General features: G+C 37.4%; 1 protein-coding gene across 1 annotated transcript in view; it reads right to left on the bottom strand.

Moving 5' to 3' along the window:
• LOC140156483 (adenylate kinase 9-like) overlaps nt 1–16,882 on the bottom strand; it is a 69,668-nt gene extending 52,786 nt beyond the window's left edge. Inside the window, 5 exon segments of the mRNA XM_072179426.1 lie at nt 4,231–4,422; nt 4,890–5,002; nt 5,808–6,078; nt 6,917–7,171; nt 16,817–16,882. Of these exon segments, the coding sequence (XP_072035527.1) occupies nt 4,231–4,422; nt 4,890–5,002; nt 5,808–6,078; nt 6,917–7,171; nt 16,817–16,831 (846 nt within the window). The 5' untranslated portion in view covers nt 16,832–16,882.
• Between the last annotated feature and the right edge of the window lie 358 nt (nt 16,883–17,240).

Below are 17,240 nucleotides of genomic sequence, written 5' to 3'. Positions count from 1 at the left end.
CGGAAAATCAAAATGTATCTTTTCGATGATTCCACCTGTCCAGTAATTCTTCCTGTTATAGTGAACGCTCCCATTTACTCATCTAGCGGGGACCCGCGCGCGGGTATCCCGCTAGTCGTAACAATAATACTAATAAAGGAAACCTAGATTATTTATGAGTAAATAAACTTAAAATATTAAAAATTTAATATTGTCAGGTTGTGATAAATAATTAAATAAACATTAACCGCCCGTTAGCAGCACGTTATCGGCACGTGTTCAGCTTGTAAACAAATCAATCGGGACTTCCCCATCAAACAACGATTGTTAGGAAAGCATGCGAAAAGTGCACAATTTCCTGACGTTGCATTTACAAATATTGCAGAATTTACTTCAATTCTTAGCAGGTGGGTCAAAATTTTGGGGCTTTTATTATCTTAAAAATATAAAAGAATACAAATTTCTTATTTTTATCATCAATTAATGATAAAATTTCGAAGTTTTGTCTGCGTCCACATGCATTTGACATGGACGCAAAATACTTGATTAGCCATGTGAACTTGCGTCCAAATTTGTAAAATACGCGTCTGGACGCAATGACGCACACTAACGGGAAGCCTGCACTGCGCTATATAATTCGGCACATATATATCAGAATTATAGTCAGTTTTTGACTCAAGACGCAAGCTTCTCTCTCAAGACGCAAGCTAACGACTATCATATCTGTTCAAAATATATATTCATGTGCAAGGAACCACATCTGGTTTCTTTATGGTCATTTTCACGGTAAAGGGTGTAACTTTGGATTTTTAACATTTTAATCCGTAGTGTTCTAATAAAGCCACAGAATTCCATGATTTTTGGCCACATAAGTCATCTAGTTAGCAGCTACCTTGGGTAGCATAATCAGCTTTGGGAGTTACTGCGTTCAGTTTTAGCAGGCTTAAATGTACTTAATATTGCCATTTTGAAAAACTATAAAAAACAGTAACATTTTTGTAAAACCCTGTGTTTTCTTCAGTTAGCTCATGGATAATTTTTCTTATCCTGAAAGTACAGTCATATGTTCAGTAAACACTGCCACATTAGATTTAATTGTGAACAGCCCTGTATTTTTTTTTTTTTTTCTTCGATATTTGTCGTTTCGGAGGCTTTATTTTCCGTTAACAATTGTTAACAAACTTTGTGGGTGTAGCTTTGGTTCATAATTCTTGGTTATTTCTTCACTTCTTCTTGATTCATAACAGTTGTTATCTTAACTTGAAATGGGTAACAAAAATTAGTCGATTTGCAAGCTTTTAAAATTTTTATAAAATCTTGACTTCAAAGAGCCGTTTTTCCGTTAACTTTTTGAAGCCTCCAACCAAACTGTTCAGCAAGCTTGTGCAAATATAAATAAAAGAGCTCATCCAATCTATTTATCAAAATGTAGCAAAGTAGATCCTCAAGTCACATGTTTTTAAATTGTGGAGATATATATCACTGTTTGAAAATGGGACCCAATACAAACTTTCCGTTAACAATTTATTGAAGCCTCCGAAACCAATGAAGCCTCCGAAACAACAATAAGATTAATTATCATCTATGCATATCTAAATCGGTGTGTTTCATACTGATATCTGCATTGTAATTATTACTTGATATGTGCAGAATGTCATAAATTAAAAAAAATTTTGACATTATGGTTAATGTTTGAAAAATATACTGATATCCAAAAAAGCCTGTTTCGGAGGCTTCACATGCAAAAAACACCATACTTAACAAATGGGTGAAAAAATTAACATGTGATAAATCTACAATATCTGCCGCATAGAATCATTGATTCAATATACACAAGAAAATAACAGCTTAGATGATCACAACACTGTTGTTTTCAAAAAACTACTTCTGCAATGTTTAACAATAACATGAAGCCTCCGAAACAAAAAAAATGACTTGCTGTGATAATTTAATTTTTGTCACAACTGAAATTCAATAATAGAAGCAAAGCATGAAAATTGGTAATTGTGATATTTTTACCTATTTTTTATGTCAACTTGTAGTGGTTAGCCAAATATTTTACTTTTATGATCACCTGTGTTGTTAACTGAAGCCTCCGAAACACAAATCGCTTGAATTGCCAATTCTAAAAATAACTCCAATTTCTGTGAAACTTGGCTGGGAGGTTCCTTTCATCAAGTAGTATTTGTACATGAAGTTAGACATTCAAATTATTTTAGAAACCCAATTAAAACTTAAAAAATATGTTTAAGGTTTGGAAATTTCCATTGTAAATGACACTTGATGTTAAAAATTTTCAAAACTGCAATTACAAACATAGCACAACATGGTATAAAATTTAACTTATATCCGTTGACTTACTTTGGAATGGGATTTCACATGTATTCCAGCTTTCAAGTCATAATTTTCTGAGGTTATGTAAAATACATTTTTTCTTAGATTTTAACCAAAATGTTATGGAAATGTCAATTTTTTTATTAGAAATCAAAAGATTTAAGCCTTGAAACATTATTTTACTGGAATTTAAGTTGCTTCTATGCATGATTTCAGTAAACAGAAACATATTTAAGTGGTTTGAAATTTTGACCCAAAAAATCAAAAGTTACACCCTTTACTGTGAAAATGACCTTATACGAAATCATTTACGGGAGATATTCATCATTTTCTACCCCAGTATTAGGGTGCATCAGATGCCCCTCATGTCAATGGATTCATCTGTCCCTAGTCTTAAAATGTTCCTATTGTCACAAAACTAACATGTGCCAAGTTTGAATTAATTCGGAAGTCGGCCTGAGGGGCCACCGAGAGCCTAAAGTTACAATGTGTGTTCCTATGTAGTAAAGTTCGTTGACCCCTGTACAATTCCAATTAGAAGCCGATTGAACGATTTAAAGTAGCTGCCATATCAAAACCGTTTGGATTTAAAAGCTCAAATCTTGGGAGCTAAGCGTACTGATAATCATCTTTGAATCTGTGATCCATCTCCAAAGAAATTACCGTGTGTGTTTTATTGTCAAAAGCGCCCCCACAGTCCATATTCTTGGGAAAATCTATAATTTCTATCTTAACCAAGTGCTATAATACTTTATTTCACACTGAAAGTTGTTAATATGTATTATATATTGATTTAAGTTCAGAAAATCTGCTTTGTAAAAGTGTAATGACAACCAGGACATCAACATTTGTAAAATTTGAGGTAAAAATTACCACAAAATGCCTATTTCACTGAAATTTTGTATCGAGGGCGCTTGTGCCAATTCCACACATGCTCATTTTGTTGGTGATTAATTTTTATCACCGATGCGAAGATGATTATCAGTACTATAAGCGCAAAAGATTTGAGCTTCTAAGTCCTAACGGTTTTGATATGGCAGCTACTTTAAATTGTTCGATCGGCTTCTAATTGGAATTGTACAGGGGTCAACGAACTTTACTACATAGGAACACACATTGTAACTTTAGGCCCTCGGTGGCCCCCCAGGACGACCTCCGAATTAATTCAAACTTGGCACATGTTAGTTTTGTGACAATAGGAACATTTTAAGACTAGGGACAGATGAATCCATTGACATGAGGGGCATCTGATGCACCCTACCCAGTATCCAAAGATTTTCTTCTCATATCAAACTCGTGCATGGTAAATTCACGTGTATCGATCCCGGGTATTTATTTTAGTATCTCTGCTGACAAAGTAATTATTAGTGTGCATGGGTGATGTGTAAATGAGATCCAAACTATTGGCTGTTTTTCAACAAAATATTTGGTCAAATAATAAGTTTTTTGAAGAAAATTTATAATAAACCTACATTCTCTAATTTTTCAGATGTATGAAATGTGAAATGCCACATGTGAAACAAGTTCAAAATTGATTAAATGTTGGCAGCAAAATGCCTTTTTAATCATTCATTACTTTTGATAGGAATGCTGTACTATGTTGATTCTGGTATCAAAGTGTTCATTTGTCTATTTACTCATGACATGATGCTGAGTCACATTTTTCAACGCATAAGTGATAAACAATCATGCTGATAGTCTAATCAACAATCATGACACCAAAATAGTTGACCTATTGGTCATCAAGAGCATAGATGGGGCAGTGACTATCGGATACCCGTAACTCTGAACAATTAGGATATTCACTTTAAATTCACATTCTCTTATTCTCATGTCACTACACCTGTATAATGCATAATTGAATTTATACGTGAAATGTAAACCCATAATGTTTAAGTCATGCGACTTTCATCCTACCTCTTCATCACCCATCTCTTCTGGTGCTTCTTCCTCTTCTTCCTCCTCCTCTTCCTCTTCTTCACCTTCTCCTTCCTCTTTGTTCTCCTTCTGTGGTTTGTCTGGATTCCACACCTCTCTGGTGTACAGGTTGTTTGTGTTGGGATCCACTCGCTGGTTCACTCGTCTTTCTTTAATATCATCGTCTGGATTCTAATTGTATAAATTGAAATTATTGTAATTGTTTTTAAATTTACATACATCACCAAAATTAAATATCAGCAGGTTGTCAACAAATGGTAAGATACTGAATGGGTTGATTGTTTCACTTAGTGAGTTAGTCACCGAGTTGACAACATAATTTTTCGAGCAAACAATTGCATTTATCTGCTTCTTCCCTTATAACCTTAAAACATGATCTTTGCACAATCAACTGCAATCTATGATACATCATCTTCATCTATCCCAAGATAAACAAGAATAGTCTTAAAAAAAAAGACAATCATCGCTAAGGCAGTTCTAATGTGAGTGGAGTGGGAAGTCATGAAGGTCATCAAAACAATCAGCCTTCTCACCCCAAATCAATTGAACTTCCAGCTTATGCTGTGATTGGGTCACTTCTCTGGAATTTGACCCCAGCCCTGGTATAAAGGTGTGTGTAGGTCAAGGTCATTACTTACTTTGAGATTGATAATGAAGTCTGGTTTTAGTTTCCAGTTCTTCACCAGCTGAAGCTGATCAGGCACTCGTAGATAATCTTCACTCACAGAGGGGAAGCCATCCAACACATAACCTAGAGTATGATAGAAATAATTTGTTGTGAAGATAAAACATAAGTGGAAAAAAATGAAAATGCTACACCTCAACAAGATTATGTTTAAATTGACAAAACTAAATGTTGTCAACGTGTCATGATCTTGGGTACTTTTAAAACAAATTTCCAGCACGCTATCATTTCATTATGATGCTACTGCATTATTATTGATTATACACACCTACTCTACAGTGATGCGAAATGTTCATTAAAATGTGCACCTTGGTGTTGGTAAACCATTGCAAGCATATCATGTGATGTGATCAAGCAAAATCAGTCGGAAATCGGAAATATTGATCTTGAGATACAGTCACAAAATGAAATATTTCCTTTTGTTTCCTATTGTTTTGGAAACTCTTTAACTGTCCAAATCTTTTGAACTAGTTGGCCAATTTCAATGGGGTTTGCTGCAAAATGTAGCTTTGCAAGATAATTTAATGCTTGTACTTACAATCCAATAAGAAACTGAAAATTGAATTCAGACTTATTTTGCTTGATCACACCACATACCGTAAAGATTCGCCTAATGGCACACTTGGGCTCCCTTAATTTGGGGCAAATTTCATGTACAAATAGAGAGCTCCCTCCTCTGAAATCCCAACTAGAATTAAGGTTCCGTGCCCTTATTTGCCTAAAATTCCACTTATTTCAAGGGAGCCCATACCGCCATTAGGCGAACTTTTACGCTATACATATATCATTTTTGCAATCTGCAGCCTAATAATACCAAAACAAAAGCCAAAACTGCCCCTCAAAAACAAACAAAAACATGTCAATCTCTTACCATGATGTGCTACTTCCGGTGAGTTGATCTTCTCTTCTATCATCCTGGCAACCATCTCCTCTGGTAAAGCACCCCCACGATGCAGTATCTCTTGCATACGCACCCCTTGCTCTGTTTGCATCTCTATATGCTGGAGGATGAGATCTGTAGCATGGACTAGCTGACAACGCCACGTCTGGGCCAGACGTTTTGCCAGGGCAGTCTTGCCTGCGCCAGGTTTGCCCATGATGATGAAGCATGTTGGTTTGGAATGGAGAAATCGCAGCTCAGCCTGAAATTGTGAGAATAACAATCATTTTATTCAAAGTGATAAAGGGTGTATGCTAAAATGCTTCCAAAAAGGATAGCATTGTATCAGCAGGCCTACAAGTGCAATGATTTTTATGGACTTTCAGGAGGCCCCCGGGGTCACTTGAATATAAACTTGCTACCAATGCTCGCTAATCAATTATCAACCCTCAAAACAAACTATAATTTTAGCATAAAGTTCTGTATCCTATAACCGTCAACATTTTAATACCTTTAATTATACATGCAAAATAGGGGGTCACATTTTAGGCTATACGTCAAGTTACCTTCAACTTTGAAATATATATTTGATACCATCGTAATCAGAACAAAATTCTGCATATAACATCTGAAAATGACTCCACATTTTAGGTCTACTTTTTGAGAAAATTACCACTTTATAAAAAGGATAGATTTTCCCATGTTTACATCTGACTGCTAACCGCATTTTCAGCTTGTGTGTTCGTGCACACATAATCGTAAACAGCACTCAAATTTTCTTTTCAAATTTGTCGAGATCAGTACACATTCACAAGTTGTAGTAAAACATGATTTTCAACACTAAAATTTTTAATATTGTACCGGTACCGATTTTGACCAATTTTTATGCAAAGTTGGAACTATCTAGGCGCTATAAACTTTTACCGGAAACCACTTCACAGGCGGATTTAGTGGTATGGACCCTAAAATGAACCCCTAAACGTTGACAACACTGTACACTCAAATTCAAACCCATTTCTGATGTTTTATCAATGCGAATGTGTAGCGCATTCCCAGGAGCACCTGATTCCTAACACTGTTAAAATCACAGATTACTATACCTGGTCCTCATCAAATGGGTCAGCATCCATTGACTGTAAGATATCTGACAGACTTCCCTGCACATCACTCCTCACACTGCTGACGCTCATAGCCCGACTCAAAGCCGGGTCTAGTCTGGCATTGATGGCATCCATATCAATTTCCCCTGCCATGGGGGTGACTGAATCTAAAGCTGCATGGGTTGCTGGTCTTGTCTCTGCCAAGTCTATGGTCACACTTGGCGTGGCAGCGTCTACTGGTATAACCTCGTCTTGCTAAGAGCATAACAAAAAAGACAAACAGTATTGATGTTATCTGTTGAATACAAGAAGATTTGCTAAACACTGTATTGAAAATCTTAACTTGTACTGAGTGTACTGTAAGTGAAAGCCCCACTTTTGGTTCAAGTTCTTTGGGGAATTAGTCAAGGTTAAAATTATCCATGGAAATTCTGTTCTGTCTGTCATCAAAGTAACAGGTGTAATGGCATTGTCAGTTCTTCTGTGGAGAACTGGCCAGATGGGGTTTCCTGTTTAAGATAGCTGTAGTATATGTTTGATTACTCAAACATGTAGTACTAGTCATAGCTAATGTTTTTCTGGACAGGACACAAACTCACTAATTCGGCTAAAGGCTTTGGAAAAATAATCGTTCAATTGGTTGATAACCACATATTCATGCATTATTACTCTTAAATGTTAATTTTTAAAACAACTAGCGGTCACCAGTATCTGGCAGTAATGCTTTTATGTGGCAGTTAAAATTGGACAACTGAAAAACTGCAAGTATCCATTTCAAAGATCAGTACCGTATGTTGAACTGATATTACAAAAGACAAACTTAATGGACAACATTTTAATTCTGATGTGATCGCCCATCGTGATTCATTGGCTGTGTTTACTCCTGAACTTCCCACTGCTTTACACGGTGTCAAGGCATGCTTAAATAAATAGCATGGAAAAGGAAAAACAAATCAGAAATGTAAGACAAAAAGGAAGCTATGATAATGAGAACAGAATAGAGGCCATCAACCTTTCGCCATCTTGTGGGTACAAATGATCTGCGTGTTCATTGCATTGGACGCTACGGTTACGCGCAGCAGTTATCACGCGTTAATGCGACAATTTTGTTGTTCACGCATGCAGATCGAATGACCATCGCAGCGTGTACCCGCAAGATGGCGGCATATGACGTCACGCTGACGGCCTCTATTAAATAAATACCGTAAAATGGGGTAACTTTGGGCACTTCTGAGAGTTTTTAAACCACTGCTTCCAAACAAAACCAATTATATTTCTAATTATCTCTTTTTTGTGACATTAGGTTTCCCTTCTTCACCTTGAAGTTGAAAAAAAATATATTAATAATTTTTTAAGGGTGCCCTAGGGGTTAAAAAAAAGCCTGACCAAAGTTACCCCGCATTTGGGGAAACTTTGGACAGAGTATTACATTCCACGAAGAAAAAAAAATTGAAAAAATTGATCTTCGCTGTATATGGGCAAGTTGTTGTTTTTTGTGACATTTGACCCCTTGCAAAATTAATCAAGCACACATCCTTGCTCACAAATATCGATTTTTATTTTTTCTGAAAAAAATGTAAAAAAATGCTCATTTTTGGTCAAATATATTTGACCAACCAAAGTTACCCCGCTGACCGAAGTCACCCCATTTTACGGAAACATGGAAACAGGAAATCACAAGCTAAGCAGGAAAAACAAAAAATGGGAACAAAATATATGTAGAAAACAGAAAGAGAAGCTAGAAAAAATGGGAAATGTAAGGGCAGATTTAAAAATAAAATAACATGGAAACAGGTTCAATACAAATTATTGGGATCAAAAAATTGTACTTTTGAAGAAGCTTCTGAACTGAAGAGCCACCTATTTCAGGATGCTTATCAGCAGTAGTTTTTGAGCTAATGAGCGCCGTTGAACATTTTGAAATGATTTTGGCGCGATGACATAAACATGATAAATCATGTAACTGATTGATTGATTAATTATACTCCAAAGGGCCGGTTTCCTTAACTATCGTGTGCAAATTTGTGTTCTCGAGCCATGTATGTGATAGTCAGTGTTGTAGTCGAGACCGGCCTATCCGAGACCAAGACCGAGACCAGGTAGTCCGAGACCGAGACCGAGACCGGCTGGTCCGAGACCGAGACCAAGACCGACAGGTCCGAGACCAAGACCGAGACCGGGCTTGAAAGTATATCAATGAACAGTGGTGCTGCAAGCATTAAATTTAGGGGTTAGGGGGAGGGGGTCAGTTGGGCACAAGTATAGGCTTATTTTGGTCGGTTTTATTGAGACTTTTTGTGCGTGCGAAACGAGCAAAAATTTCAATATCGGACTATTTTAGACCTTAATGAATGTGTGTTTTGATGGGTCATTACGCATGCTAAATGCTGCAATTTTACCCTTGGGCCCAAGACACCGTGTTTTTCGTGATAAAAAGGAAGATACACAGGAAAAATCCTGCTTTATTTTTTCTTCTATTTTGATTTTTAGGGGGGAAATCACCCTTGCAAATATTTAGGAGATGTGTCCTTCAGCTTCTGACGCCTATGTTAATGTTGAATGATAATTATCTCAGTGACTGGTACAAGATGGCCATAAAATCCATATTTAGTACTAGATTTTCAAGCAAGGTACCAAAATTTAATTTCTTCACAAAAATTTAGATCCCAAAACAAGAGAAATAAGGGCAGTTAAAATGATCAATATACAACATCTAAATGATAATTAATGTACCCAAAAGCTACAACATGCACTGCTCATGGAGCTCTATGATGCGCCTTTGATCATGGGGCCTATATGATCCATGTTGCAAATTTTATGCAGAATTATCTGCTATGTATGAAATTTGAAAAAAAAATCTTTTTTTTTTCACTTACAAATCATTCACCCCAATACATAAAGCCAAAAGTTGTACAACACTTTAATGACTAGGTCCAGATGCATTAAAAGAGTTAGACCGGTCTAAAGTTAGACCTGGTCTAAGTGGATTTTAGTTCCATCAGGAATGGTCCTTTACTCCTATTTCCTTCATAAAGTAGCTAGCAAATTCTAAAGATTTAAATGCAGAGTTCAAAAATAATACAAAATATCTTAAGCAAATGTAAAGGAAAATGTCCTTTCTCCTGGGACTAAATTCCACTTAGACCAGGTCTAACTTTAGACCCGGTCTAACTCTTTTGTGCATACGGACCCAAGGTCTATAATTAAAAGGGTCTATAATGTGGACTTTAGGAAAGATTTCAAAATAACTATATGTTATCAACCATATTGTAAAAATCTTGTTTGTTAAATGCTTTCTGCCAACTTTATAATAACATTTATATATACAACAAATTCTGAACCTGTGAAACCTTACTGTAAAGAAAAAAGAAACACGTTTCATAATCTTTCCTAGCATCTGGAGTAGACAACCATGTTAACAATATCTGGTAACATTTGCGAGTCCTTTTAAATGCTATGAAGAAAAGCAAGAAGGGCTTCTGTGTTTCCTGGGATTAACTGTAATGTTGCTCATTTTTGAATGATGTATACGTATGATTATTTGGGCAAATGCAAAGACATATGATGGCTTGCTGAAAATAGATTTTAATGGAGCTTTAACTAAATATAATCTAGGATTCTGGAAATCGAGCTTGTTATGATGAATTTATACGATATTTAATTAATAATAGGGCCTAATTATAAATAATTCAGTAGATCTTGAGATAAGAATGAGAATGTTAATTGGAAATTTAGTTTTAAATCTTATAATGATTCAATTTATGAAAGCTGTTTGAGCAGAATTAACTGCTGCCAAAATGACCAGAATGGTGACTATTTTACTGGTTTCAAAGCCGGTCTCGGACCGAGACCTCGAGACCAGGAGGGCCGAGACCGAGACCAAGACCAAGACCAGCAGGTCAGAGACCGAGACCAAGACCAGGCTTAGCTGGTCTCGGACCTACAACACTGGTGATAGTATGTGTGTCATTGCGTGTGTTTGCATGTTTGCGTTTACGGAATTACGCTAAATTAAAATTTTAACTTCCCCGTAAAAACATATTCATGTATTGCGGTACACGTACGTTATATGTATGCCCAGCGAGGTCACGTCACACTCGGTGTGACGTGCCCTGAACTCCCAATAACTTTCGTAAGCGACAGACAAATTGCAGGAAAGCGTGCCAATTTAAGCTTCCTGTAATATCTATTGCACATAACGGACGAAGTCACAAACTTACAAACTTCAATATGCACTTCAAATACTGCAGACCAGCTGTTAATTATTACCGATCCTGTAGAATAACTTACATAATCTTCAATTTCATGGAATCCCGTTGCTCAGAATTGCAAATGTCATTTTTATCTGTCAAATCCGCTGTGTATGTGCTCAGAGATTTTATGATACCCTATACAAGTTGTGGTTGGAAATAGACCATCAGAAGTTTCACCCCGCCCAACACGCCCACCAGCAGTGCTTGCGCAAGTTCCATCAGCATCAAATCTGCCACCCACAAAAACTGAATCAAACACAACCAGCTTCCTCCTTCCAGGACTGTTTCTTACAAATGCCCGCTCATTAATGAATAAGTTTGATGAGCTGGAGATTTTGCTCAAACAAACAGATATCAACCCCATTGATATAGCAGTTGTCACTGAAACTTGGCAACCAGATAGAGTTGACAATGACTTTCTTGCAGTAGATGGTTTCAATCTGTTTACTACGACCAGAATTGAAAAACGCGGAGGTGGTGTTGCAGTTTACTCCAATGAAAACATTCCAGTGGAGACCTTACCTGACATCAATGTGCCCGACGAATTGAATGCATTTGGCTTCGCGCCGCCCCAACCGCCTACCTCGAGCTGTGTCTGCAATAGTTATCTGTGCTGTTTATATACCACCCGAGTCACCGTATCAAGACTTGCTGATTGAACATATTTTGACAACTCTAGATACTCTAAAGTCTCAGCACCCAGAATTGGGTATAGTCATTTTAGGTGATTTTAATAGGCTCAATATTAACCCGCTGTGCAGAGCCCATTGGGTGTTTATATACCACCCGAGTCACCGTATCAAGACTTGCTGATTGAACATATTTTGACAACTCTAGATACTCTAAAGTCTCAGCACCCAGAATTGGGTATAGTCATTTTAGGTGATTTTAATAGGCTCAATATTAACCCGCTGTGCAGAGCCCATTCATTAAAACAAGTTGTTGATAAACCAACACGTAACAATGCTATCTTGGATTTGATCATTACAAACCTTCAGAAGTATTATGGTACTCCTATTGTGAGCTCTCCAATCGGTAAAAGTGACCACAACACTGTCTACTGGTCACCAGTAGGGTATAGTAAGAACGGTAAATCTCACAAAAGAACAGTTAGGCCATTACGTAAACAAAGTGTGCATGAGTTTGGAAGATGGATAACCAAACATTCTTGGACTGAGGTTCTGAACGCGACATCTCCTGCTGATAAAGCGAATGCATTTTATGCTACTGTTCAGGAAGCAATTGATCTTCACTTCCCTCTAAGGTTATCAAATTACATTCTGAGGATAAACCTTGGATCACCCCTGAGATTAAGAACCTAATCAGGCAACGGCAGGTAGCTTTTGCAGAGAAGAAAATGTTTCTTTGGCGCTTTCTCCGCAATAAGGTTAGTCGTGCCATTGATCAAGCGAAGAAATTTTACTACAAAGATCGCATTCAGAACCTCAAGTCAAGTGATCCATCAGGCTGGCATAAGGGAATCCAACTAATAACCAACAAATGCCAGAAAAGGCCAATTATCTCAGTCCCTGGTGTCCAGCAAAATGATGAAAAAGCAATTGCAAGGGCTATAAATGATAATTTTGCCTCAGTCTCACAAAGTAGACCTCCAATCAACCCACAGGCGCTGCCTGCCTTCCTACCTGCAAGATTGCCACCTCAGATCCAGGTATGGGATATGTATAATGCTCTGAAAAAACTGAATGTTAAAAAAGCAGCAGGACCTGACGGTCTTCCTGGGAGGTTGATTAGAGAGTTTGCCTGTGAGTTTAGCATCCCAGTAACAGATATATTCAACTCATCTTTAAAAGATGGAATGGTCCCCAAGTTTGGAAAGATGCCACAATTGCCCCAATTCCAAAGGAAACCCCTGCTACAATCTCAAAACTAAGGCCAATCTCATTGACTTCCCTTTTGGCAAAAGTATGTGAGGGGTTTGTTGCAAATTGGGTGCTTGATGATATTTCTAGTGCAATTGACCGCAACCAATATGGTAGTATCAAAGGGTCGCTCTACTTCTCATTGTCTAATTGAAATTCTTGATGTTTTCTTCAAAGGTACAGACAAAGGAGGAACTGTAGGAACCCTAGTTGTGACGGACTTCTCCAAGGCATTTGATTGCATCGACCATACTTTAGCTATTCAGAGACTCTCTGAGCTTGGTGTCAGAAGCGAGTTACTGCCGTGGATTATAAACTTCCTCACAGCTCGTCAAGTCAACGGGTGCAGTACCACTCTGCCCTGTCAGAATGGGAAACTCTCTCATGTGGTGTCCCACAGGGCACTAAGCTGGGCCCCATCACATTTCTTGGTGTGATCAACAATGCTTCTGAGGAGTCTCTGACTAAAAGCTTTAAGTATGTCGATGATCTCACCCTTGGAGAGGTCCGTCCTGCTAAACAAGCCAGCCAGATTGGACCCGATGTTCAGGACTTGGATGCTTGGGCAAAAGACCATCATCTCAAGCTCAATCCGAGTAAGTGCAAGGTGATGCAGGTTTGTTTCATGAGGGAACCACCTGTCCCTCCTAGTCTTCACATTGCTGGGATTGAGCTTGAGGTGGTGTCTGAGACTAAGCTCCTGGGACTGACTGTCCAGTCCAATCTTGGCTGGCAGTCTCAGGTTAACAATATGGTATCAAAAAGCAGTCGAAGGTTGTACATGCTCTCACGCTCAAACGCTTTGGTGTTCCAACTGGTGACCTAGTCTCTGTTTATATTGGTTATGTTCGCCCAACATGTGAGTATGCAGCCCCTGTCTGGCATGGTAGTATTACCAACGACCAGGCACATCAATTAGAGCGCATCCAAAAGAGGGCTTGCCGCATTATCCTTGGTGCTAATTACTCATCCTACACAGATTCCCTTGACCAGTTGGAACTCCAAACCTTGAATGATAGAAGACTACATCTCTGTACACAGTTTGCTCAAAAATGTGTCGAATCTGATAGGTACTCAGAATAGTTTCCACACAATATGAGGACCCACAATATGACCCTTAGACAGTGCAATAAGTATCAGGTCCCCAGAACCAAAACAAAAAGATATGGGAACAGCTCAATACCCTATCTCACTCATCTACTTAATTAGTGCATCTCATTATGTTCATATTCAGCTGGTGTGTTTTAATGATTTTATGACAGCATTTTTATCTTCATGTATTCAATTTGTTCCTTATAATTTGGCTGGTCCAGTTTAAATATGTGCAATATTTTGTTATGTTATTTATTAGGCTAATGAAAGTTGACTCCCAGTTTCCCGTTACCCGACTCCGGTCAGAAAAAAATGCCGATCAAATATTTCATTATTTTCCATTATTTCATTATTTCACATTTTTCATGTTTTAAGAAAAAAGGATAGTTTTAATGTCATCTTTCACGTCCGACATGTATTTTAAGCACTTTTACGTCGACCCTGACCGGCCCGAATAGTCTTCGCAAACGCTGGGTTAAACTACGTGGTAAAATGGCGATATCGAAAGGCGCATTTACTGGAGACTAGCAATTCCCTGCATCTAAGTTTCTCCTACCACTAAATGGATAGACCGAACACAAAGAGAGGCAGCCAAGTTCGCGGGAGCCAGCGTATGAACAAATATGAAAGCATTTCTACCGTGCACTATGTAGCGCGCTATATATAGACAACACCAAAATAAATAAAATAAATACAATTTAAAGTCAAATTTATTCTGCTTTTCTTACAAATATATGTATTTAATAAAAAAACTTATAAATAAAATGATTTATTTGTCAATTTCTTGCATGATTGTTTTATTATTAACACGTGCACCCTGTGATGATTTTTACCAGCAACCTCCATGTGAACGTTCGAATTATCAGATTTAGTTTATTTCTGCTTTCAATTTTGTTTATTTGTTCATTTTGACTGACAATTTACTTTCCCCTACTGGTGTTTTTGATAAATATGTTGATTTCCGTGAAGGTGGAGGAGGAGGGCAAGGTCCGACTGCCGTGGACAATTATTACAACCGATATTTGAGTGAAGCATGGTCATTACTATACTTTATTTTTTTATTTGGGCCTCAAAACATAGCATTCCGTAATTAACTTTGCATCGATAATGAAAGTTTGAAAATAATGAATAATGAATAATGAAACAGTCACCTACCCAGTCATGAAAAACTATGTAACGGGAAACTGGGGATCAACTTTCATTAGCCTTAATTACTGCTTTATAAAATTAAATTCTTTTGAGCATCTGTGGTGTGTGGGGGTGTGTGTATATGGAGGGCTGATAGTTTGGATGTGGGTGTATGTAAAGTGTGTGTGGAGATATAGGGGTGTGTGAGCTGTATGAGTGTGAGTGTGAGATTTTGCCTCAACAAGTGCAATTAATTTCTTTGAGTAATTTTTGGTGTTTTTATGTATATTTTATATGTGTTTTTTTATGTCTTTTATTAAATGTAAACAATGCAAATGTAATATTTCATGTAATTTGGCCTACGGGCCACGAATTTGAAATAAATTTAATCTGAATCTGAATCTGAATCTGAATCTGATATGCTCCATAAATCACAACTGTGAAACTGACTTTATACCACTCGCTCGCTTTTAAAGCTAGCAGAAAAGCGAAGCCTCCCGCTACCTCGTGGCATGACGTACCACACAAAATTTCCGATGGGCGCCTTATTTATTTGTAACCCGTTTTGTGATTGGTTGCAAACACCATTCATCGCAATCGTTAGCCAATCAATGAAGGCGACAGTCTTTTACGGTATGAATTAATGTGACCCGCCAGTAAAGTACGTCTAACCTGATTGGTTTACAAAATAATTGGATATTTGCTAAGCCAGTCAACGTGCTTTCGATGCTTAACAACCTGGTCGTAGAGGTTTTTTTTTTTTAATAAGCGAATTCACATGGTGATCCAGCGATCGAGTATAAATTCAGCATGACTTCTGCTGTAACAGGTGCAATAACAATACGTCGACACAATCAGTGACATTTACACAATACAATAATGAATTATTTATGACATGCATGGGCTGGATTTTACGATCGAGGTAAGGTTTTCGGCCTGTCCCTGCGTGAATATCGCGACTTTTCAGCATCAAAGATACTTGCGATGACCAGTTTTTTGCGGACACTTTGATAACAGGTAACTTTTATAGGTCATAGGGTAGAAACGATAGTTGTACAATTGTACGAAAATATACATTTTGTTATAGGCCTAAAATGTTTACAAAAATATATTGGTCCGTACGTTGTGCATGTATTCAGTTGTTCGACGTATACGTTATATGTACGTACGTGCGCAGTTTCGCCTGTCACATTTCATGGAACAATCGGCCCTCATTATAGAGTGGTGCTGAGACTTTTGTCTGTTTGGAGTTTGTCTGTTATCTCTTTCGTCGGCGTGGCTGCAATGTTGAACATTCTTGAGCAGGTATTGTAATTTTGTAAACAGTCGACAGTAAAGGATCAAAATTCAACAACCTTTTCCAAAAAACCAACGATCGCAGTTGCGGCGAATTTGCTACCTAGTGTCTCGATAGAGAACTATTTTACAACATTGCTTGATAAAGAAATATACTTAATATATTTACTACATTGTCAGAAATTATAATTATAGCACCACTTTGCCATAAACTCAATGTTTTTTGGTGACCTAATGAATTATTTTCCTACCTCGTTATCCGCCATGTTGTAAATATCACCATGGAGATCTCGTTTATTTTCATTACATGTACGAAGTTTTGCGAGACTTCGGTTGGATTAGCGCCCTCATTATTTTTACGCATAATCACAGGAGATATAAATTTGAGCGAACTTGAGTTTTTGAACTTTATTGTTCAAGTTCTATCTTACTAGTATAGGCCTAAATAGGAAAATTTTTAAAATGTATGTTTGTGGATTTGTGGGTGGGTCCACGAAACGAAAAGAAACTATAGGACCTATAGAAATATAAACGAAAATATGTTTTAACAGATTCCGCTGGTGGTTAATTATTTTCGTCGTAGGCCCTAAAATGCTATCTTCAGAAGATAGCAAGCAAACCCGCAAGGAAAGCACAAATTATGATATTTAAGGCCTACGAAGAAAATAATTAATA

The sequence above is a fragment of the Amphiura filiformis genome, chromosome 7, assembly GCF_039555335.1.
Source record: "Amphiura filiformis chromosome 7, Afil_fr2py, whole genome shotgun sequence".
NCBI lineage: Eukaryota > Metazoa > Echinodermata > Ophiuroidea > Amphilepidida > Amphiuridae > Amphiura > Amphiura filiformis.
Note: the sequence above shows the minus strand (reverse complement) of the source record. Positions and strands in the feature narration are given on the sequence as shown.